At 42.4% G+C, this 24,946-nt stretch overlaps 1 protein-coding gene across 1 annotated transcript; it reads right to left on the bottom strand.

Annotated features, from left to right (window-relative positions):
• Positions 1–657: 657 nt before the first annotated feature.
• On the bottom strand, positions 658–24,106 carry LOC139832686 (uncharacterized). Its single transcript, XM_071822499.1, has 5 exons — positions 23,210–24,106; positions 20,132–20,408; positions 1,478–1,806; positions 1,123–1,360; positions 658–833 (listed from the first exon to the last, which is right to left on the bottom strand). The coding sequence occupies exons 1-5, from the start codon at positions 24,104–24,106 to the stop codon at positions 658–660; spliced, it is 1,917 nt and encodes a 638-aa protein (XP_071678600.1).
• Positions 24,107–24,946: the final 840 nt, after the last annotated feature.

Consider the following 24,946-nt stretch of genomic DNA (forward strand, 5'->3'; position numbering starts at 1 on the left):
ATGCACCCCGGGTAAGGGCATACTGGTGACCGGCCTTTTTTTGGTGCACCACGGGTAAATCATCCGCATATAGTCCTATTTCTAGTAGTGAGCGCCGACGAAGGGCGTGTTGAGTCATTTGTCGGGCGGATCCTAGATCATTTGGTTTTTGTTCACTTGTGGTTTCTGGTCAGTCTTTCACGTTCTACAATTATTATCATTAACGATGGTTACTGTAAATCGAGATACTACGATGAGGTATAGAACTACTCGGATGAGTTCCGAGTCTCGTATGTCATGTATATATAGCAGGTTACAATGATCAAGCGTATATGCATTGGTTTCTATAACCACGCCTAAGCAACACGTTTACAACTTGTTATCTCTAACATCCTCCCTTAATCACAATTTCGACAAGTTGAGATTATGATTGAAATCTTCAAAAGCTTGGTATGGAAGTGGCTTGGTAAACCCATCTGCAACTTAATCTTTAGAGGAAATAAATCAAACCTCTAGTTGCCTTTTCAACACTCGTTCTCTGACGAAGTGAAAATGAATCTCAATGTGCTTAGCTCTCGCATGGAAGACTGGATTAGCAGATAGGTATGTTGCTCCAAGATTATCACACCATAAGCATGGTCTTTGTGTTAACCGAATTCCCAATTCAGCAAGAAGTGACTACACCCAAATCATTTCAGCTGTTGCATTTGCTAAGGACTTGTACTCTGCTTCAGTGTTGGACCTGGATATTGTATTCTGCTTTTTAGCACTCCAAGAAATCAAGTTCGGTCTAACAAATACAGCAAATCCCCCCGTGGACCGGCGGTCATCAACACTCCCTTCCCAGTCAGCATCTGAAAAAAGCACTAACCAGGGTAGAGGTGGATTTGGAGAATGTAAGTCCAACAGTGAGAGTATGCTTGGCATAGCGTAAAATGCGTTTAGCAGCAGTCCAGTGCACTGTAGTGGGCGCATGAAGATACTGACACACCTTATTAACTGTATATGAGATGTTTGGTCTAGTGAGAGTAAGATACTGCAGTGCTCCAACAATACATATATACTTGGAACTATCATCTAGACCTAGAGGATCACCTTGATGAGCTGAAATTTTCTCAGAGGACGACAATGGAGTAGGCATACCTTGGCAATTGACCATGCCAACACGAGTAAGAAAATCCCGAGCATACTTGGCCTGATTGAGAACAAGGCCATTGGTAACCGGTGTCACTTCAATACCCAAGAAATAGCGAAGATCTCCAAGATCTTTCAATGCAAACTTCTCATGCAAGTATTTGAGCAAAGCATCTATAGGTGCCTGTGAAGAACTAGCAACAATAATGTCGTCCACATGGATAAGCATGAAAATGCTAACATTGAACTTGTGATAAATAAACAAGGACATATCAGACTTGGAAGCCATAAATCCAAGATAAATCAACTTGGCACTCAACCGTGAGTACCAAGCACGAGGAGCCTATTTCAGTCCATATAATGCCTTGCCAAGTTTGCAAATATATCCTGGCTGATGACGATCTTCATACCCATGTGGTTGTCGCATATAGACTTCCTCTTCTAGAACGCCATGAAGAAACACGTTCTTAACATCCAACTGTCGCAAGCTCCACCCACGAGAAACTGCAATAGCCAGAACAAGATGAACTGTGGCAATTTTGACAACTGGACTGAATGTGTCTTCATAATCAATTCCATAGCGATGTTTAAATCCTTTAGCAACCATACGTGTCTTATACCTGTCAATGGAGCCATCAGCATTGCGCTTGACCTTGTAGATCCATCTGCAATCAATCACATTTTTGCCATAGCCTGGAGGTACCAAATGTCATGTCTTATTTTTCATAAGTGCACCGAACTCATCATCCATGGCCCCTTTCCAATTGATGTCTACGGGTGCTTCTATTCTTGTAGACAGTGTTGGGCCTCCAAGAGCAGAGGTTTGTAGAACAGCAGCAAGTTTCCCTTAAGTGGATCACCCAAGGTTTATCGAACTCAGGGAGGAAGAGGTCAAAGATATCCCTCTCATGCAACCCTGCAACCACAAAGCAAGAAGTCTCTTGTGTCCCCAACACACCTAATAGGTGCACTAGTTCGGCGAAGAGATAGTGAAATACAGGTGGTATGAATAAGTATGAGCAGTAGTAACGGCGCTTTAAAAGTGCTTGTGGCGTGTGGTTGATGGTGGTAATATTGCGGACGATACAGATGCGATAGAGAACGGAAACAAGCAGCGATAGCAGTATTTAGGAACAAGGCCTAGGAATCATACTTTCACTAGTGGACACTCTCAACATTGATCACATAACAGAATAAATAGATAGATGCTATACTCTACACCCTCTTGTTGGATGATGAACACCACTAACTGTGTAGGATTACACGAACCCTCAATGCCGGAGTTAACAAGCTCCACAATATTCGATGTTCATGTTTAAATAACCTTAGAGTGCATGACAGATCAACACAACCAAACCAAGTACTAACATAGCATGCACACTGTCACCTTCACGCTACGAAAGGAGGCATAGATCACATCAATACCATCATAGCAATAGTTAACTTCATAATCTACAAGAGATCACAATCATAGCCTACGCCAAGTACTACACGATGCACACACTGTCACCATTACACCGTGCAGGAGGAATAAACTACTTTAATAACATCACTAGAGTAGCACATAGATGAATTGTGATACAAAACACATTGTAATCATAAAGGGATATAAATAAGCACTTCACTATGCTCTTCATAACAGTGAATAAGTATTCTGTGAAATATAGCCTAAGAGACCCACACGGTGCACACACTGTCACCTTTACACACGTGGGACAAGGAGTCTCCGGAGATCACATAAGTAAAATCCACTTGACTAGCATAATGACATCTAGATTACAAGCATCATCATATGAATCTCAATCATGTAAGGCAGCTCATGAGATTATTGTATTGAAGTACATAGGGAGAGAGATTAACCACATAGCTACCGGTACAGCCCTTAGCCTCGATGGAGAACTACTCCCTCCTCATGGGAGACAACAGTGTTGATGAAGATGGCGGTGGTGTCGATGGAGAAGCCTTCCGGGGGCACTTCCCCGTCCCGGCGGTGTGCCGGAACAGAGACTCCTGTCCCCCAGATCTTGGCTTCGCGATGGCGGCGGCTCTGGATGGTTTCTCGTACCGTGGCTTTTCCGTATCGATGTTTTAGGTCAGGGACCTTTATATAGGCGAAGAGGCGGAGTCGGAAGGTCGACGAGGCGGCGACACAATAGGGGGCGCCCCCCCTCTGGCCGCGCCAGGGTGGCGTGTGGGGCCCCCAGGGCTCCCCTCTGGTGACTCTCGGGTGTTCTGGAAGCTTCGTGCAATTCTAAGACTCTGGGCGTTGATTTCGTCCAATTCCGAGAATATTTCCTTACTAGGATTTCTGAAACCAAAAACAGCAGAAAACAGCAACTGGCCCTTCGGCATCTCGTCAATAGGTTAGTTCCGGAAAACGCATAAATATGACATAAAGTATGCATAAAACATGTAGATATCATCAATAATGTGGCATGGAACATAAGAAATTATCGATACGTCGGAGACGTATCAGCATCCCCAAGCTTAGTTTCTGCTCGTCCCGAGCAGGTAAACGATAACAAAGATAATTTCTGGAGTGACATGCCATCATAACCTTGATCATACTATTGTAAGCATATGTAATGAATGCAGCGATCAAAACAATGTAAATGACATGAGTAAACAACTGAATCATAAGGCAAAGACTTTTCATGAATAGTACTTCAAGACAAGCATCAATAAGTCTTGCATAAGAGTTAACTCATAAAGCGATAATTCAAAGTAAAGGCATTGAAGCAACACAAAGGAAGATTAAGTTTCAGCAGTTGCTTTCAACTTGTAACATGTATATCTCATGGATAGTTGTCAGTGCAAAGCAATATAACAAGAGCAATATGCAAGTATGTAGGAATCAATGCATAGTTCACACAAGTGTTTGCTTCTTGAGGTGGAGAGAGATAGGTGAACTGACTCAACATAAAAGTAAAAGAAAGGCCCTTCGCAGAGGGAAGCATTGATTGCTATATTTGTGCTAGAGCTTTGATTTTGAAAACAAGAAACAATTTTGTCAACGGTAGTAATAAAGCATATGTGTTATGTAAATTATATCTTACAAGTTGCAAGCCTCATGCATAGTATACTAATAGTGCCCGCACCTTGTCCTAATTAGCTCGGATTACCTGGATTATCATCGCAATGCATATGTTTTAACCAAGTGTCACAAAGGGGTACCTCTATGCACTTTGTACAAAGGTCTAAGGAGAAAGCTCGCATTGGATTTCTCGCTATTGATTATTCTCAACTTAGACATCCATACCGGGACAACATAGACAACAGATAATGGACTCCTCTTTTATGCATAAGCATTCAACAATTATTAATTTTCTCATATGAGATTGAGGATATTTGTCCAAAACTGAAACTTCCACCATGGATCATGGCTTTAGTTAGCGGCCCAATGTTCTTCTCTAACATTATGCATGCTCTAACCATTCTAGCGGTAAATCTCCCTTACTTCAGACAAGACGGACATGCATAGCAACTCACATGATATTCAACAAAGAGTAGTTGATGTTATCGCACAACAAGCAACTTAATAAGAGATAAAGTGCATAAGTACATATTCAATACCACAATAGTTTTTAGGCTATTTGTCCCATGAGCTATATATTGCAAAGGTAAAGGATAGAAATTTTAAAGGTAGCACTCAAGCAATTTACTTTGGAATGGCGGAGAAATACCATGTAGTAGGTAGGTATGGTGGACACAAATGGCATAGTGGTTGGCTCAAGGATTTTGGATGCATGAGAAGTATTCCCTCTCGATACAAGGCTTAGGCTAGCAAGGCTATTTGAAACAAACACAAGGATGAACCAGTGCAGCAAAACTCACATAAAAGACATATTGTAAACATTATAAGACTCTACATCATCTTCCTTGTTGTTCAAACTCTTTACTAGAAATTATCTAGACCTTAGAGAGACCAATTATGCAAACCAAATTTTATCAAGCTCTATGTATTTCTTCATTAATAGGTGCAAAGTATATGATGCAAGAGCTTAAACATGAGCACAACAATTGCCAAGTATCACATTATCCAAGACATTTTACAAATTACTACATGTAGCATTTCCCGATTCCAACCATATAACAATTAACGAAGCAGTTTCAACCTTCGCCATGAAAATTAAAGGCTAAGAACACATGTGTTCATATGAACCAGCGGAGCGTGTCTCTCTCCCACACAAGCATTTATTCAAACAAAAACAAAAACAAAAGCACACAGACGCTCCAAGTAAAATACATAAGATGTGACCGAATAAAAATATAGTTTCAAGAGAAGGAACCTGATAATTTGTCGATGAAGAAGGGGATGCCTTGGGCATCCCCAAGCTTAGACGCTTGAGTCTTCTTGAAATATGCAGGGGTGAACCACCGGGGCATCCCCAAGCTTAGAGCTTTCACTCTCCTTGATCATATTGTATATCATCCTCCTCTCTTGACCCTTGAAAACTTCATCCACATCAAACTCAAAACAACTCATTCGAGGGTTAGTGCATAATCAAAAATTCACATCTTCAGAGGTGACACAATCATTCTTAACACTTCTGGACATTGGCCAAAGCTTCTGAAAGTTAATGGAACAAAGAAATCCATCCCACATAGCAAAAGAGGCAATGCGAAATAAAAGGCAGAATCTGTCAAAACAGAACAGTCCGTAAAGACGAATTTTAAAGAGGCACCAGACTTGCTCAAATGAAAATGCTAAAATTGAATGAAAGTTGCATACATATCTGAGGATCACTCACGTAAATTGGCATAATTTTCTGAGTTACCTACAGAGAATTAGGCCCAGATTCGTGACAGCAAGAAATCTGTTTCTGCGCAGTAATCCAAATCTAGTATGAACCTTACTATCAAAGACTTTACTTGGCACAACAATGCAACAAAACTAAGATAAGGAGAGGTTGCTACAGTAGTAACAACTTCCAACACAAATATAAAACAAAATTACTGTAGCAAAATAAAAACCATGGGTTATCTCCCAAGAAGTTCTTTCTTTATAGCCATTAAGATGGGCTCAGCAGTTTTAATGATGCACTCGCAAGAAATAGTATTTGAAGCAAAAGAGAGCATCAAGAGACAAATTCAAAACACATTTAAGTCTAACATGCTTCCTATGCAAAGGAATCTTGTAAATAAACAAGTTCAAGAAGCATAATGCAACAAGCATAGAAAGATAAAACAAGTGCAACTTCAAGATTTTCAGCAAAAAGAGAGGTGTTTTAGTAACATGAAAATTTCTACAACCATATTTCCCTCTCTCATAATAATGTCCAGTAGCATCATGAGCAAACTCAACAATATAATTATCACATAAAGCATTCTTATCATGAGTCTCATGCATAAAGTTATTACTCTCCACATAAGCATAATCAATTTTATTAGTTGTAGTGGGAGCAAATTCAACAAAGTAGCTATCATTATTATTCTCATCATCAAATATAGGAGGCATATTGTAGTCATAATCAAATTTATCCTCCATAACAGGCGGCACCAAAAGACTACTATCATTATAATCATCATAAATAGGATGTAAAGTATCATCAAAGTAAATTTTCTCCTCAATGCTTGGGGGACTAAAAAGATCACGCTCATCAAAACCAGCTTCCCCAAGCTTAGAATTTTCCATAGCATTAGCAACAATAGTGTTCAAAGCATTCATACTAATATGTTCCATGGGTTTTTAATTTTCGGATCAAACCATCCATGTATTAACTCAAGAAATAGAAAAAGAAGCTCATTGTTGTCCATTATGCCTTACTAGTGTAAACAAAAACAAAAAGATGCAATTGCAGGATCTAAAGGAAATAGCTTCGAGCACACACACAATGGCGCCAGAAAAGTACTTAGTTACCTGGAACCGGAGTATGAGTGCCTTTTACCTTTCCTCCCCGGCAACGGCGCCAGAAAAGTGCTTGATGTCTACGGGTGCTTCTATTCTTGTAGACAGTGTTGGGCCTCCAAGAGCAGAGGTTTATGACCCAAGGTTTATCGAACTCAGGGAGGAAGAGGTCAAAGATATCCCTCTCATGCAACCCTGCAACCACAAAGCAAGAAGTCTCTTGTGTCCCCAACACACCTAATAGGTGCACTAGTTCGGCGAAGAGATAGTGAAATACATGTGGTATGAATAAGTATGAGCAGTAGTAACGGCACCAGAAAAGTGCTTGCTGGCGTGTGGTTGATGGTGGTAATATTGCGGACAGTACAGATGCAGTAGAACAGTAAACAAGCAGCGATAGCAGTATTTAGGAACAAGGCCTAGGAATCATACTTTCACTAGTGGACACTCTCAACATTGATCACATAACAGAATAAATAGATAGATGCTAGACTCTACACCCTCTTGTTGGATGATGAACACCACTACCTGTGTAGGATACACGAACCCTCAATGCCGGAGTTAACAAGCTCCACAATATTCGATGTTCATGTTTAAATAACCTTAGAGTGCATGACAGATCAACACAACCAAACCAAGTACTAACATAGCATGCACATTGTCACCTTCACGCTACGAAAGGAGGCATAGATCACATCAATACCATCATAGTAATAGTTAACTTCATAATCTACAAGAGATCACAATCATAGCCTACGTCAAGTACTACACGATGCACACACTGTCACCATTACACCGTGCAGGAGGAATAAACTATTTTAATAACATCACTAGGGTAGCACATAGATGAATTGTGATACAAAACACATTGTAATCATAAAGGGATATAAATAAGCACTTCACTATGCTCTTCATAACAGTGAATAAGTATTCTGTGAAATATAGCCTAAGAGACCCACACGGTGCACACACTGTCACCTTTACACACGTGGGACAAGGAGTCTCCGGAGATCACATAAGTAAAATCCACTTGACTAGCATAATGACATCTAGATTACAAGCATCATCATATGAATCTCAATCATGTAAGGCAGCTCATGAGATTATTGTATTGAAGTACATAGGGAGAGAGATTAACCACATAGCTACCGGTACAGCCCTTAGCCTCGATGGAGAACTACTCCCTCCTCATGGGAGACAGCAGCGTTGATGAAGATGGCGGTGGTGTCGATGGAGAAGCCTTTCGGGGGCACTTCCCTGTCCCGGCGGCGTGCCGGAACAGAGACTCCTGTCCCCCAGATCTTGGCTTCGCGATGGCGGCGGCTCTGGATGGTTTCTCGAACCGTGGCTTTTCCGTATCGATGTTTTAGGTCAGGGACCTTTATATAGGCGAAGAGGCGGAGTCGGAAGGTCGACGAGGCGGCGACACAATAGGGGGGCGCCCCCCCCCCTCTGGCCGCGCCAGGGTGGCGTGTGGGGCCCCCAGGGCTCCCCTCTGGTGACTCTCGGGTGTTCTGGAAGCTTCGTGCAATTCTAAGACTCTGGGCGTTGATTTCGTCCAATTCCGAGAATATTTCCTTACTAGGATTTCTGAAACCAAAAACAGCAGAAAACAGCAACTGGCCCTTCGGCATCTCGTCAATAGGTTAGTTCCGGAAAACGCATAAATATGACATAAAGTATGCATAAAACATGTAGATATCATCAATAATGTGGCATGGAACATAAGAAATTATCGATACGTCGGAGACGTATCACCAATCAGGATCAGCAAGGGCAGACTGAAGATTAGTGGGCTCTCCAGAGCTTCACGAGAGAATATAGCGGACCGTACCATCTTTATACTCACGAGGACGAACAATTCCCGTAGAGGCACGTGTAGTGGGTCGCGTTGTAGCAGCAGATGGTGGTACACGGTGGAGAGGCACAGAAGATCCAGCCGGAGATGCTGCGTCAGGGGACACAGAGGCGTGTGCAGGGGAGCTGACCACAGGATCTGCTGTGGCGGATGATGAAGTCGTCGTGGTTGCTTTAGCGGGTGTGGCAGGGGAGACGGGCGCAGAGGATCCGTTGGACGCGGGAGACGAGGCCGTGCGAGTGAAAGGACACGGATGTCGCCTAGAGGGGGGGGGGTGAATAGGCGATTTAAAACTTTTACGAGATGGGCTTAACAAATGCGGAATAAAACTAGCGTTTACTTTGTCAAGCCCAAAGCATATATACTATGGTTCACCTATGTGCACCAACAACTTATTCTAAGCAAGAGTTCACCTATGTGCACCAACAACTTATGCTAAGCAATACAAGCAAGTATGTGATAGCAAGATATATATAACTTCAAGCACGATGGCTATCACAAGGTAAGGTGCATAAGTAAAGAGCTCGGGTATAGAGATAACCGAGGCACGCGGGAGACGATGATTTATCCCGGAGTTCACACTCTTGCGAGTGCTAATCTCCGGTGGAGAGGTGCGGTTGCTTAGTGCTCCCGAACGCCACAAGAGGCTCACCTTGAGGTGTGGTTGCTCGATGCACACCAACGCCACAAAGGCCTCACCCCAAGATGCGGTACTCACACCACACACCGAACGCCACGAAGGCGCCTCACCTAAATCTCCGGTGACCCTCGCCACAAAGGCCTAGGTCACGGTTCCACTAAGGGATTTCCTTCGAGGCGGAAACCGGGCCTTACACAAAGATTGGGGCACACATCCACAACTTAATTGGAGGCTCCCAACAAATCGCCACAAAGGCCTAGAATCCGTCTAGGGTTCCAAGAACCCAAGAGTAACAACTTCCTTGCTTTCACCTCCACGAATCACCGTGGAGAACTCAAACCGATGCACCAAATGCAATGGCAAGAACACCACAAAGATGCTCAAGTCCTTCTCTCTCAAATTCCAACAAAGCTACAAAAGCTATTGGGGAATAAGAGAGGAAGAACAAAGGAATTCACAAAGAACACCAAGATCAAGATCTAGAGAGTTCCACTCACAAAGAGATGGATTTGATTGGTAGAAATGTAGATCTAGATCTCCTCTCTCTTTTCCCTCAAATGGGGGCAAGAATCATGGAGGGATTGAGAGATAGAGCAAGCTTCTCTAGTTCAACAATGGAGGAGAGAGAGAGTGAGAGAAGCACAGCCCAAGGAGGAAGAAGGGGGGTATTTATACCCCCCAAGAAAATCGAGCCGTTTGGGCAAAAACAGGGCCGGATATTCCGGCCCAAGTTGGGGCCGGATTATCCGGGGGCCGGATAATCCGGCCTCAGGGACAAAACCTGGACAAAATCCGGCCAAAAATCCGGCCCCTATCCAGAGCTGCTTTTCTTCCGGTCCTTAGACGATTTCGGGGGGGCCGGATATTTCCGAAATATCCGGCCCGGATAATCCGGCCCGGATATTTCCAAAATATCCGGCCTAAGAAAACTGCAGAAACACCAAAACTAAAACGGGCATAACTTTTGCATCCGGACTCCGATTTCGATGATCTTGGGCTCGTTGAAATCACAACAATGAGCTCTACAACAATATGCATAGAAACATCATAGTCCAGCAAAGGAGGATAGAAACAAATGAAGAAAGGTTTGACCTATCTCAAAAGACATACCGGTAAAACCTCCAATCTTGAAAATGCAACAAGTTGCCCATGCAAAAACCATTCTCAATGAACTAGAGCTTGTCATGAGAATAAGCACAAGCTCTAAAACATCACATGGATAAGATTCAAATAACAACCAAGAAAGATGATGAACCAAACTTGAAAACGCAACAAGTGATCTATGCGAAATCCGTTTTCGATGAACTAGAGCTTGTCATGAGAATAACCACAAGCTCTAAAACATCACATGGATAAGGTCCAAATAACAACCAAGAAAGATGATGCAAGGATGCAAAGGTTTGAGCTCTCTCCGAACGATACGATCGAGTTACTCACTCGAGAGCCCTCTTGATAGTACGGCAACTAAACTATAAACCGGTCTCCAACTACACTATGAGACCGGTGAGAAACAAACCCTATCAAGAGCAAACCTTATACTTGCGCATTCCACTTGAGCTCGATGACGACGATCTTGACCTCAACAAGATGGAACGCCTTTCTTGCTTGTGCTTGCTTGACGAAGTCTTGTGGATTGCTCCCCCATAATCCACCATGGGAGAGCTTCTTCTTCGCGCATCTTCACATAACCATGACCACCATGTGGATTGCTCCCCCATAATCCACCATGGGAGAACTTCTTCTTCGGCGCATCTTCACATATCCATGATCACCATATGGATGGCAAGACTCAAGCAAAGGATCTCTTCGAGATGGCTCATCTTGAACTTGCACTTCATTTCTTCATTCTTCATCATGTTGATGTCTTGAAGTAACTTGAGGGCTCACTTCATCTTCATCTTCAAGACATACTTGACACTTGATATCCTTCATCAATTTCTTCTTATTGCAACCTTGAAGCCAACATATGGTTCAAGCATTGCCTATGGACAACTCCTACAAATATAACTCAATGCAAACATTAGTCCATAGGGATTGTCATTAATTACCAAAACCACACATGGGGGCTCCAAGCACTTTCAATCTCCCCCATTTTGGTAATTGATGACAATCTCTTTGAGAGGGTTTATATAAGGAATTTAAGTAACAAATAAGTTGGATCTATAGAGCAAACTCCCCATAATATATGCATGTGTGAATGATCTTGACTTTCATTGCATATATTGGCATTCAAAGCCTAGTGGAGTTTCCTCTAAAGATTCAACTATGCAAAGCAACAAGATGCAATGCAATGAAGGCACATGCTTAAGCACAAAGCAAAGACATAACCAAATTCCCTTAAACCCTCCAAACTTCTCCCCCATTGGCACCAATTGCCGAAATGGGTGAAAAATTTAGAAGGCTAATATAGTGAGAGTTCCTCCATAGCGTGTGCATTTCTCATAATTTGAGTGGAATCAAATGCACATATCCAATTACGAATATTCGGAAGGAATCACACCATAGATAGGATCAACAATTGCAAAAAGATAACAAAGTCAAGACGCTTCAACAAATGAAGCAAGCAACCAAATGAACCACAAAGAAGATATCAAAAGAAAGATAGATATTATGATAAGATCAAGAAGATTGCTCTAAATAATATGAGGAAGCTCCCCAAGGTTTGTGCACAAAACTATACAATTTGTATTGGAGTATAAAGTGCACAAACATGGAATCATCACTCCCATAATATCATTCAAAAACAAAATATACCAAGTGAATCAAACTCTAATGATCACCACAAGATAGTGCTCTAAATCAAATGAGGAAGCTCCCCAAGGTACATGCATAAATTAAAATGTTGTCTTTGAATACAATATGCATAACATGGAATCCTCACTCCCTCATTACCATTTAAAACACAAACATTTGGAATAGATCATAGATAGAGAAATAAGCTTAACACTTGCAACAAACAAATAGTTGAGCAATAAGTAAGAGGCACCATAATAAAAGGCTCAACCAAGAGGATATGTGAAAGGCATGATAAAGCATATTATAAGACTATTATATGGATGAGCAAAAAGCATCATCATAGTCTTCAATGAATTATATTTCTTAGCATGACCAATCAACATGCAATCAAATAAATAAGATATCAAATGGAGATGTATCATCTCTTATGTGTATAAGTTTCTCTAAGTGGACAATATCACAAAGATATTTATCCACAAAGAAACATGCACACACCAAATAGATACACAAGAAAAATAGCATGATATCCAAGACGAAGTCATGCAATATACCAATAAGATTTTTGCTTAATAGCATGGCCAAAGGCTCAATATTATCTTATTGTACATTCATGAACTTCAACCACAAACAACTAAAATACATCACAAATATCAACAAGGGATAGAAGATAGTTGGGATGCATTTGAGAAAGGCAACAAGTATCACAAACGGGGATACCAAAAGAAGTAACTAAATTTGCACTTTCATCTATATTGCACATGTGAGAGCCTTGAGGAATTGATATGCAACAAAATTGCTAGATAGGCATAGTTGGGATGGATGAATCATGAGCATGATTTAAAATACTTCCCAACACATGCACTCATCTCAAATTACTCACATTCACAATAAAGAGGTTTCATTAAGACTTTTGCAAGAAGCACAACATTTGCAAATCAAGAGATTCATGCCAAGATGCAACCATAAGGTTGGATACAAGAAAAGTATGCATGAGAAGATACTTGTTACCAAGATAGCATTGGTGTGGATGTAGTAGATATGTGTTCGTTGATCATCCTAGCTTGCCTCACGTTACCATTGAGTCACCACTTCTTTCCAAGAGTGAGACAAGCATTCAATGCATATCCATTGTACCTAACACAAAGGTAAGTACAAAATGGTCCCCAAACTAATTGGGTCCGAAGTAGTTAGACACACTACAACATATAGGACAAACTCCACAATTCTATGTGCATATAGATATGAAATTGAATTTCATGCACATCTTAGCCAAATTAGGATTTGATGGAGTTTACCCTATATATTGGATCAAAGAAAGTGACACATGCCATAAGATATACATATATTAAATATGCATGCACAATACTTTCAAGAACCAAAGGAAGATACAATTTGGACAAAACACCAAATAAACCAAGAGACAATGGTTGTCCAAATTATATCAAAGAATCAAATCAACACAAGATTGACTCCAAAGACTTATCTCATTATAAGAAGCTAATTAAACCAAAGCACAAAGGAATGAGATAACCAACTCCCAAGAGAGCAAGGTTCCAACAAATAAACCAAACCCTCGACACTTTTTATGATGGCACAAAGTACCAAAAAGAAAATTTATGACTCCCAAAACCAAATTTTTGATAAAGATCAAGAGATGTTAAGCATTCTAACAAATATAGGAGAGCTCCCCCAAGATTAGTGCATTATCTAGGATTTTGCATATGAATACTAAATGCACAAAACTAGGATCATCACGCTACCTAAATCTACTAAAATGCTAAGAAAGTTTGAATAGACAAATTAGATCCATAAGATGCAAGGAAGACACATGGGAGTCAAAGCACAACACATTCATGGTAATAAATAAGACAATTTAAACACAAGAGCCAATGTAAATATGATCAATAAATTTCTACCCAATAATAGATTGCCAATTGTCCTAGGACAAGAGGTATTAGGAAATATTTCCCGGTGGTAGTTTATAAGTATACATAAGATCATATTTACAACGAACAAAGCATATGGTAAAAGATAAGAGTTAACCATCATGCAAAGATAGTTTCTTGATAGCTTCATTTAGTCATACCAACATGCAAGGCAATTAATAGTATTCATACCAACATGCGAAGCAATTAATAGTATTCATACCAACATGCAAAGCAATTAATAGTATGACTTGAAGCACATGGTTTTCCAAAAATGTATCGAGGGACACGTTGTGAAAAACCATGCCAAGAAAAACTTTCACAAATAAGATCCACAAAGATATTAGCAATGAAGCCATTTAAGCAAATTGGAGCTTGTTTGAGCAAACATGCCACATAGGAGAGAGATAATTTACGGTATCAATTCTATGTGACACAACCTCAAATGTTCACATTTTCTAGGCTTGTAATATGCACAAAGCTTATTACTCCCCCATAATGTGATAAGGAATTTATTTTCACAAGAGGCAAAAAGATCCAAGTAGAGATATTAATGGACATTAGAATTTGAATTTCTCATGAAGATGACATACCACATAGCGACTAGATAATCTTGCAATATCAATTCTAAGTGACATTCCTCATGTACACACATTGTTTAGGATCATGAAATTCCCAAAGGAATATCACTCCCCCAAAATGGGATTGTCCATTAATCGCTCATAAGAGCCATATAAGATACACCAAGATGCAAAGAGGCTCCAACACAAACACAAATACATGGTGTGCAACCCAACATTCATAGACTTGATTTCTCAAGCAAAACTATTAGGAAGCACAACATATACAAACACATGTTAGGAACAAAACTAACACATGCAAAGGGGCGAGTAACTTTCAATATAAATGAGTTGAGAACATGTTACCGCAAGGAGGAACATTGGATATATGATTGTAGCAAGATAATCAAAAGACTTGGCTTGATATAATATAAATGATGAAGATCCCTTAATTCTTCATGATGTAGCCAAGTCTCCAATGCCCTCCAAAAAGCACCTATTGATCAAGTTTTGGATTGTTGGTCCCCAACTAAGTTGGGTCCTAAGAGGTTAGTCACAATAGGCTTGGCAACCCAAATGGTTCTTTTCTTGACACCACTTTGAGCACCAACAAATTTGGCAAACACATTGCCACCCTCATCCTTACGAAGAGAATAAACATCATCAATGGTGATAGAGTTGGATGAGGTACCAATAGTGCAAAAAGAGGAGATGTGGCCCTTCTCACGGCATATGTAGCAAGTTCTTTTCTTCTCCTTCTTCTCACTAGATTTCTCCACAATGGGAGCATTGGCTTGATTCTTCTTGGGAAGTGGAATTTCTTCAACTTGAGGTTGAATATGAGTTTGAGCTTGAGGCCGCTTCCCTTTTTGCTTCTTCTTCAAAGGGCAAGATCTAACATGGTGCCCTTCAATTTTGCACTTGAAGCAAACAATCTTGGCCGGGTCTTTGACTTGTACTTGGCCCTTCTTGTTGTTGTTGTTCTTGGACTTGTTCTTGTTGTTGGATTTGAATCCAAGTCCACTCTTGTCATTGGGGGATTGTTGCACACTTAACATCGTGTCAAGTTTGCATTTCCCTTCATGACTCTTTACCAAGTCGGTCTTCAAAGAAGTGACTTGGGCCTTGAGCTCTTTGATTTCCTCTACATGGTTAGTAACAACACAAGTACTAGAGGAAGTAGAACCTTCATTGTTAGAGCAACAAGGCAAGGAAGATAATTCATCACAAGATTTAGCAATACTATGAGTGGATGAATTACTAGGACTAGCACATGGCAATATAGCATTTTGGGTAGTAGTGCTAGTATCCACATGAGGCTCACAAGGTGTTGCCTTTGATATGATAGTCTCATGAGCTAACTTTAGCCTATCATGGGAGGCTAGAAGATCCTCATGGGAGCTAGAAAGCTTTCCATGATTTTCTTCCAATTTCCCATAATTGCTAGTTAGCAATTCAAGTTGAGCCCTTAGCTCAACATTCTCCTTCAAGATAGATGCTTCACAAGAAGTAGAGTTAGTAGCACAAGCATCATCACAAGACATATTAAGAAGAGAAGGTAACATAGCATGCTCTTTTAAATATGAAGCTTGTAGTTGCTCATATGACTTGGTGAGGATAGAGTGTTCGCTCTCCAAGGCCTTGTGGGCCTTGTCTAGATCATCTAGATCCTTAACAAGTTTATCATGGCCAACACCAACTTTGAACTTTTCATTTTTAAGCAATTTTAATTTAGCTTTAGCATGGTCTCTTTCTTTAGTGAGTTTAGCAAATATTTCATTTTGAGACACCTCAAGGGTTTGAAGTTGCTCCTCAAGAGAGGCTACGGTCTCTTGTTCTTCTTCAAGATCATTCTTTAAAGATGCTACATCATCGGCATACTCTCGTTCAAGAGCACCCTTTTTATCAATGGTGTTCTCATGCATCCAAATAAGTTTTTGGCTCTCAATAGCGGTAGTCAAGATTTCAAAGAAGTGAGAGCTAGCAATTTTATCTTTGTAAAGAACCTTGAATACACTCTCACCTTTATCGCGTAGAGAGACAACCCAATCCTCTTCTTCATATTCATCCTCATTCTTATCACCACGAGACATATTAGGTTCCATGGTAGGAGGTACCGTGGAACCCTTGGCCATAAGGCATATATGAGGACCGTGAAATAAAGATGAGGAGTTACTTGAGGCTCCTTTCAAGATCTTGTCTTGACCAATAGAATCTTTGGTTTCCTCTACATTGTTAGACACACAACAACTAGAGGAAATAGAATCATTTTTATCATGGCCACAAGACAATGCAAGCATATCATCATTAGATTTTTTCAAGCAACTTACACATGATATGCAAGGACTATCAACACAAGCATGTAAATCATTTCTAGTGCTAGATGTGTTTAAGTCCAAAGATGAACCATTGCAATGAGATATAGATGAAGGATCATCAATAGTAAGCTCAATACCAACATTGCAATTTCCATCACCACTCACCATATCATTACCTTGTGTCTTGAAACACTTTGGTGAAGTGGATGAAGATGAGAACTCATCACGGCCGGAAGTGGAAGCAATACAATCATCCTCAATGATATTGGACACATCATATTTATCTCGAAGTTTTGTCCATAATTCATGAGCGCTCCCAAAAGGCATGATTGAAGAAGTAACTACATTGCTCACAACAATGGAAAACACATGAGAAGCAAGAGCATCGAGACAAGAGTTTTTCTTCTCCTCATAAGATAAATTTTGGGGATCCTTAGGAGAAGAAAAACCCATGTCAAGAAATCGCTCCATGTTCGGGGAAATACCCCGCAAAATATTAAGCACATAAATTTTCCATAGATCATAATTTGTGCCATCAAATATAAACAAGTTATTGTGATCTAATCCCCTAACCGACATCTTTACTCTCAAGGCGGTGAAGCCTAAGAATGAGAGACCTTGCTCTGATACCAATTGAAAGGACACGGATGTCGCCTAGAGGGGGGGGGTGAATAGGCGATTTAAAACTTTTACGAGATGGGCTTAACAAATGCGGAATAAAACTAGCGTTTACTTTGTCAAGCCCAAAGCATATATACTATGGTTCACCTATGTGCACCAACAACTTATTCTAAGCAAGAGTTCACCTATGTGCACCAACAACTTATGCTAAGCAATACAAGCAAGTATGTGATAGCAAGATATATATAACTTCAAGCACGATGGCTATCACAAGGTAAGGTGCATAAGTAAAGAGCTCGGGTATAGAGATAACCGAGGCACGCGGGAGACGATGATTTATCCCGGAGTTCACACTCTTGCGAGTGCTAATCTCCGGTGGAGAGGTGCGGTTGCTTAGTGCTCCCGAACGCCACAAGAGGCTCACCTTGAGGTGTGGTTGCTCGATGCACACCAACGCCACAAAGGCCTCACCCCAAGATGCGGTACTCACACCACACACCGAACGCCACGAAGGCGCCTCACCTAAATCTCCGGTGACCCTCGCCACAAAGGCCTAGGTCACGGTTCCACTAAGGGATTTCCTTCGAGGCGGAAACCGGGCCTTACACAAAGATTGGGGCACACATCCACAACTTAATTGGAGGCTCCCAACAAATCGCCACAAAGGCCTAGAATCCGTCTAGGGTTCCAAGAACCCAAGAGTAACAACTTCCTTGCTTTCACCTCCACGAATCACCGTGGAGAACTCAAACCGATGCACCAAATGCAATGGCAAGAACACCACAAAGATGCTCAAGTCCTTCTCTCTCAAATTCCAACAAAGCTACAAAAGCTATTGGGGGAATAAGAGAGGAAGAACAAAGGAATTCACAAAGAACACCAAGATCAAGATCTAGAGAGTTCCACTCACAAAGAGATGGATTTGATTGGTAGAAATGTAGATCTAGATCTCCTCTCTCTTTTCCCTCAAATGGGGGCAAGAATCATGGAGGGATTGAGAGATAGAGCAAGCTTCTCTAGTTCAACAATGGAGGAGAGAGAGAGTGAGAGAAGCACAGCCCAAGGAGGAAGAAGGGGGGTATTTATACCCCCCAAGAAAATCGAGCCGTTTGGGCAAAAACAGGGCCGGATATTCCGGCCCAAGTTGGGGCCGGATTATCCGGGGGCCGGATAATCCGGCCTCAGGGACAAAACCTGGACAAAATCCGGCCAAAAATCCGGCCCCTATCCAGAGCTGCTTTTCTTCCGGTCCTTAGACGATTTCGGGGGGGCCGGATATTTCCGAAATATCCGGCCCGGATAATCCGGCCCGGATATTTCCAAAATATCCGGCCTAAGAAAACTATGAAACACCAAAACTAAAACGGGCATAACTTTTGCATCCGGACTCCGATTTCGATGATCTTGGGCTCGTTGAAATCACAACAATGAGCTCTACAACAATATGCATAGAAACATCATAGTCCAGCAAAGGAGGATAGAAACAAATGAAGAAAGGTTTGACCTATCTCAAAAAGACATACCGGTAAAACCTCCAATCTTGAAAATGCAACAAGTTGCCCATGCAAAAACCATTCTCAATGAACTAGAGCTTGTCATGAGAATAAGCACAAGCTCTAAAACATCACATGGATAAGATTCAAATAACAACCAAGAAAGATGATGAACCAAACTTGAAAACGCAACAAGTGATCTATGCGAAATCCGTTTCGATGAACTAGAGCTTGTCATGAGAATAACCACAAGCTCTAAAACATCACATGGATAAGGTCCAAATAACAACCAAGAAAGATGATGCAAGGATGCAAAGGTTTGAGCTCTCTCCGAACGATACGATCGAGTTACTCACTCGAGAGCCCTCTTGATAGTACGGCAACTAAACTATAAACCGGTCTCCAACTACACTATGAGACCGGTGAGAAACAAACCCTATCAAGAGCAAACCTTATACTTGCGCATTCCACTTGAGCTCGATGACGACGATCTTGACCTCAACAAGATGGAACGCCTTTCTTGCTTGTGCTTGCTTGACGAAGTCTTGTGGATTGCTCCCCCATAATCCACCATGGGAGAGCTTCTTCTTCGGCGCATCTTCACATAACCATGACCACCATGTGGATTGCTCCCCCATAATCCACCATGGGAGAACTTCTTCTTCGGCGCATCTTCACATATCCATGATCACCATATGGATGGCAAGACTCAAGCAAAGGATCTCTTCGAGATGGCTCATCTTGAACTTGCACTTCATTTCTTCATTCTTCATCATGTTGATGTCTTGAAGTAACTTGAGGGCTCACTTCATCTTCATCTTCAAGACATACTTGACACTTGATATCCTTCATCAATTTCTTCTTATTGCAACCTTGAAGCCAACATATGGTTCAAGCATTGCCTATGGACAACTCCTACAAATATAACTCAATGCAAACATTAGTCCATAGGGATTGTCATTAATTACCAAAACCACACATGGGGGCTCCAAGCACTTTCAGCGAGGGCCCCACAGAACCTGGGCGGGCAGAATTGGTGTCGCGTGATCCGACACAACGGGGCGATCCCGAGGTGGATTGTGTCAGCGAATCTGCCTCGTGTCCAGAGCTGTTGGCATTTTCTCCAGAAAATTGAAAAGATCCATATGACCAGCTGGAAGCTCCATTTGAATTGAAATTTTCTCTAGGTGGATCGTTTCGTGGAGCTGCATCCTGCACAAGAGGCACAACAGGTCTAGCAATGGAATTAGTAGCATGAGTATTCTCAGCATGTGAATCATCAATAGTAGCATTTTCCTGCTCAAAATTTTTAAGAGAAGGATCAAGAAGTAGGATCTGTTTGCGGAGAAGAGCACCAGCGTTTGGATGAAGATTTTTGAAGGGAAATACTGTCTCATCAAAGACAACATCCGATAAATATATACTCGTCCACTAGACACCTCAAGACACTTAACCCCTTTGTGGCGAGGACTATAGCCGATAAAAACACATTGTGTGGATCGGAAGGCAAGCTTGCATTTATTATAGGGTCTCAAGTTGGGCCAGCAGGCACAACCAAAGACTCGCAATGAAGAATAATTAGGACGAGTGCCAAGGAGGCGATGAACAGGGGTATCTGATACGTCTCCAACGTATCTATAATTTCTTATGTTCCATGCTACTTTATGATGATACACACATATTTTATACACACTTTATGTCATATTTATGCATTTTCCGGCACTAACCTATTAACAAGATGCCGAAGAGCCAGTTGTTGTTTTCTGCTGTTTTTGGTTTCAGAAATCCTACAAAGGAAATATTCTCGGAATTGGACGAAATCAACGCCCAGGGTCTTATTTTTCCACGAAGCTTCCAGAAGTCCGAAAGGGAAACGAAGTGGGGCGACGAGGCGCCGACACAACAGGGCGGCGCGGCCAGGGCTTGGGCCGCGCGGCCCTGGCGTGTGGGGCCCTCGCGTCGCCCCCTGACCTACCCTTCTGCCTACATATAGCCTTCGTCGAGAAAACCCCAGTACTGAGAGCCGCGATATGGAAAAACTTCCAGAGACGCCGCCGCCGCCAATCCCATCTCGGGGGATTCAGGAGATCGCCTCCGGCACCCTGCCGGAGAGGGGAATCATCTCTCGGAGGACTCTTCATCGCCATGATCGCCTCCGGAGTGATGTGTGAGTAGTTCACCCCTGGACTATGGGTCCATAGCAGTAGCTAGATGGTCGTCTTCTCCTCATGTGCTATTATTGTCGGATCTTGTGAGCTGCCTAACATGATCAAGATCATCTATTTGTAATGCTACATGTTGCGTTTGTTGGGATCCGATGAATATGGAATACTATGTTATGTTGATTATCAATCTATCATCTATGTGTTGTTTATGATCTTGCATGCTCTCCGTTGCTAGTAGAGGCTCTGGCCAAGTCGTTACTTGTAACTCCAAAAGGGAGTATTTATGCTCGATAGTGGGTTCATGCCTCCATTAAATGCAGGACGATGTGTGAAAGTTCTAAGGTTGTGGATGTGCTGTTGCCACTAGGGATAAAACATCAATGCTTTGTCTAAGGATATTTGTGTTGATTACATTACGCACCATAGTTAATGCAATTGTCTGTTGTTTGCAACTTAATACTGGAAGGGGTGCGGATGCTAACTTGAAGGTGGACTTTTTAGGCATAGATGCATGCTGGATAGCGGTCTATGTACTTTGTCGTAATGCCCAATTGAATTTCACACTACTCATCATAATATGTATGTGCATTGTCATGCCATCTTTATTTGTCAATTGCCCAACTGTAATTTGTTCACCCAACATGTTATTTCTTATTGGAGAGACACCACTAGTGAACTGTGGACCCCGGTCCATTTTTTACATCGAATACAATCTACTGCAAACATTGTTCTTACTCTTCTCTGCAAACATCATCATCCACACTATACATCTAATCCTTTGTTACAGCAAGCCGGCGAGATTGACAACCTCACTGTCACCTTGGGGCAAAGTATTTTGGTTGTGTTGTGCAGGTTCCACGTTGGCGCCGGAATCCCTGGTGTTGCGCCGCACTACACTCCGCCACCATCAACCTTCAACGTGCTTCTTGGCTCCTACTGGTTCGATAAACCTTGGTTTCTTACTGAGGGAAAACTTGCTGCTGTACGCATCACACCTTCTTCTTGGGGTTCCCAACGGACGCGTGCTGTACGCGTATCAGTATCATTGTTGATGACTTTGCTAGGAAGCATATTAATGAGATATGTGGCTGTCAGAAAAGCTCATCCCAAAATTTTAAGGGCATACCAACTTGGGAAAGAAGAGCTAGACCAACTTCAACAATGTGACGATGCTTTCGTTCCGCGGCACCATTTTGTTGGTGAGCATGAGAACAAGATACAAGATGTGTAATTCCCTGTGTTTGAAATAAGGAGTTCAATTTTATGTATTCACCCCCCCATCTGATTGAACAGTGACAATTTTTAGGCATCAGACTTGTGTTTAAGAAGATAGATCCAAATAAATTTGCTATAATCATCAATAAAACTTATATGATAATTATGACGACCAACAGAAGTAGGTGCAGGACCCCATACATCAGAAAATACTAACTGTAGAGGGGCTGTAGATACACTGGTGGAAATAGGGTACGAAAGTTGATGACTCTTAGCTTGTTGACAAGGATCACAAATAGACTCACTACTCAAATCACTAACACAAGGAAGTTTATTTTTGCTGATAATTTGCCTAACAATCACTATAGAAGGATAACCTAAACGACTGTGCCACTGGTACTGAGAAGGCTTGGCGGCGATAAAGGCAAACTTGGATGGCGTGGAGGACGCCAAAGATGCAATGAGAGGGCATAAGCCGCCAGCACACCTCCCTCTATGGACGATTCTCCTGGTAGCCTGATCCTTGATCAAAAAGAAGAAGGGGTGAAATTCAATAAAGACATGATTATCGTATGTGAAACGATGGACAGATAGTAAGTTTTTGGAAGCATCGGGAACATGAAGAATATTGCGGAGTTGAAAATCTTGAGTAGGATTACGTACTACTGAATGACCAATGTGAGAGATATTCATAACTTGTCCATTGGCAGTATTGACCGTATCATGGCCTTTGTAGGCATAACGAAGCGTGAGGTTGTTCAATTCGCCCGTAATGTGATGAGTGGCGCCTGAATCCTGGTACCAGTTTGTGTCCACGTCATAGGCAGCATGAACCTCTTTCTCGCCATAATCATGATTTATAGAGTAGCGAGACCAACAATCTTTGGCGTAGTGCCCCTCCTTGTTGCATATCTGGCATGTGACATCAGCCCAAGGAGTGGTCCTGCGACGTCCACGACCACGGCCGCGCCCCCCTCCTGTGTTTCCACGACCCCCACCGCGGACCTGTTGGAAGGAGCGGTCGTCACGCCGATTATCACGGCGGTCATCACGGTGATCATCTCGCCGGTCACCACGGGACCGACTATTGTAATTGTTGTTGGAGTCGTGGCGAGGACGCCACTGTCGAGCTGCAACATTGGCCGAGGACTCGAACTCCGGGGGAGCAGGATCAGCAAGAAGCAGCTGCCTCTGATCATATGTCATCAGTGTGGAGTAGAGCCGGCTGATGGTGATCGGGGTGGTCGCCACGCCGAGTGCTGCAACAAGGGCGTTGCAGTCTTTGCCGAGACCGACCAGAATATAGGAGACAAGCTGTCGATCGGGGAGAGGGTGGCCGGTGGCGATGAGTTCATCTGCAAAACTTTGCATCTTGGCGAGGTAGTCGGCGGTGGACATCTGGAGTTTCTTCGTCGTGGCGAGAGCAACCAGAAGATTGTCAACCTTGGCTTCACTCTGTGCGGAGAACATCTCCTCTACGGCGCGCCAGACGCCATGGGAGCTCTCAATACGGTGAACATGTGGCAAAACCTCCAGGGACAGGGACTGCAGGAGGTAGGAGAGGACCAGTTGGTCGCGCGCGATCCAGTCCGCATAGAGAGGATTCACCTTCATTGTCGTCGGGGTGTTTGTTTCTTTGTTAGCCGGCACGTCCACCACTTCCGGTGGCGGGGCATGATCGGCGCCGGTGATCAAGCCGAGTTGCTGGGCGCCACGGATGGCAGGCAAGACCTGAGATCGCTAGATGGGGTAGTTTTCCCGCGTCAGCTGTGTGCGGGGTGGTTGGCCGAGGGAGATCGGCGGGATCGGAGCGGAAGACACCATGGCCGGCGAGGGCGGGCGGCGGCGGTAGAGCTTGCGATCGACTTCGATTGTTTGGATTATCGCCGGAAGAGGCGGCCTGATACCATGTAAATCGAGATACTACGATCAGGTAGAGAACTACTCGGATGAGTTCCGAGTCTCGCATGTCATGTATATATAGCAGGTTACAATGATCAAGCGTATATGTATCGGTTTCTATAACCACGCCTAAGCCTATACGTGTTCTACACGTTTACAACTTGTTATCTCTAACAGTTACGACAATTTTATATTTATCTACTACAATGAATTATACTATGATAAGTTTTGCCTAGTTTCGGTGATGGGGCCACGGAGGGGCGCGGATGGCGGCGTGCCTTCAGCTCGCATTGTTTGTATTGTTGATTATTATTACTAGATTGGAGGAATTTCGCAAAATATGGTGAGATCGACCTGATTTGGCGTTAATAGTATACCAAATCAGCTGATTGATCCCACGCAATTAATTCCTTGCGCGTCTACTATATACCCTTATTAATTCCATGCTATAAAATGGGAACTTCCAAAAATGAAATACAGATCTTGTTTGATCTTTTTCCATCAATGCACGATCCATTCCTTGAGCTGTCACTGACAGCCATTTTGGCTCTC

The sequence above is a fragment of the Lolium perenne genome, chromosome 6 (genome assembly GCF_019359855.2).
Source record: "Lolium perenne isolate Kyuss_39 chromosome 6, Kyuss_2.0, whole genome shotgun sequence".
Lineage (NCBI taxonomy): Eukaryota > Viridiplantae > Streptophyta > Magnoliopsida > Poales > Poaceae > Lolium > Lolium perenne.

Coding starts and splice junctions, on each gene's coding strand:
- LOC139832686 (XM_071822499.1), bottom strand. CDS start 24,106: ATGAAGGTGAATCCTCTCTATGCGGACTGGATCGCGCGCGACCAACTG. Junction 1,361..1,477: donor ATATTTGCAAACTTGGCAAG/GCATTATATGGA, acceptor ATTTATCACAAG/TTCAATGTTAGCATTTTCAT. Junction 834..1,122: donor TGGCATGGTCAATTGCCAAG/GTATGCCTACTC, acceptor TGCTTTTTTCAG/ATGCTGACTGGGAAGGGAGT.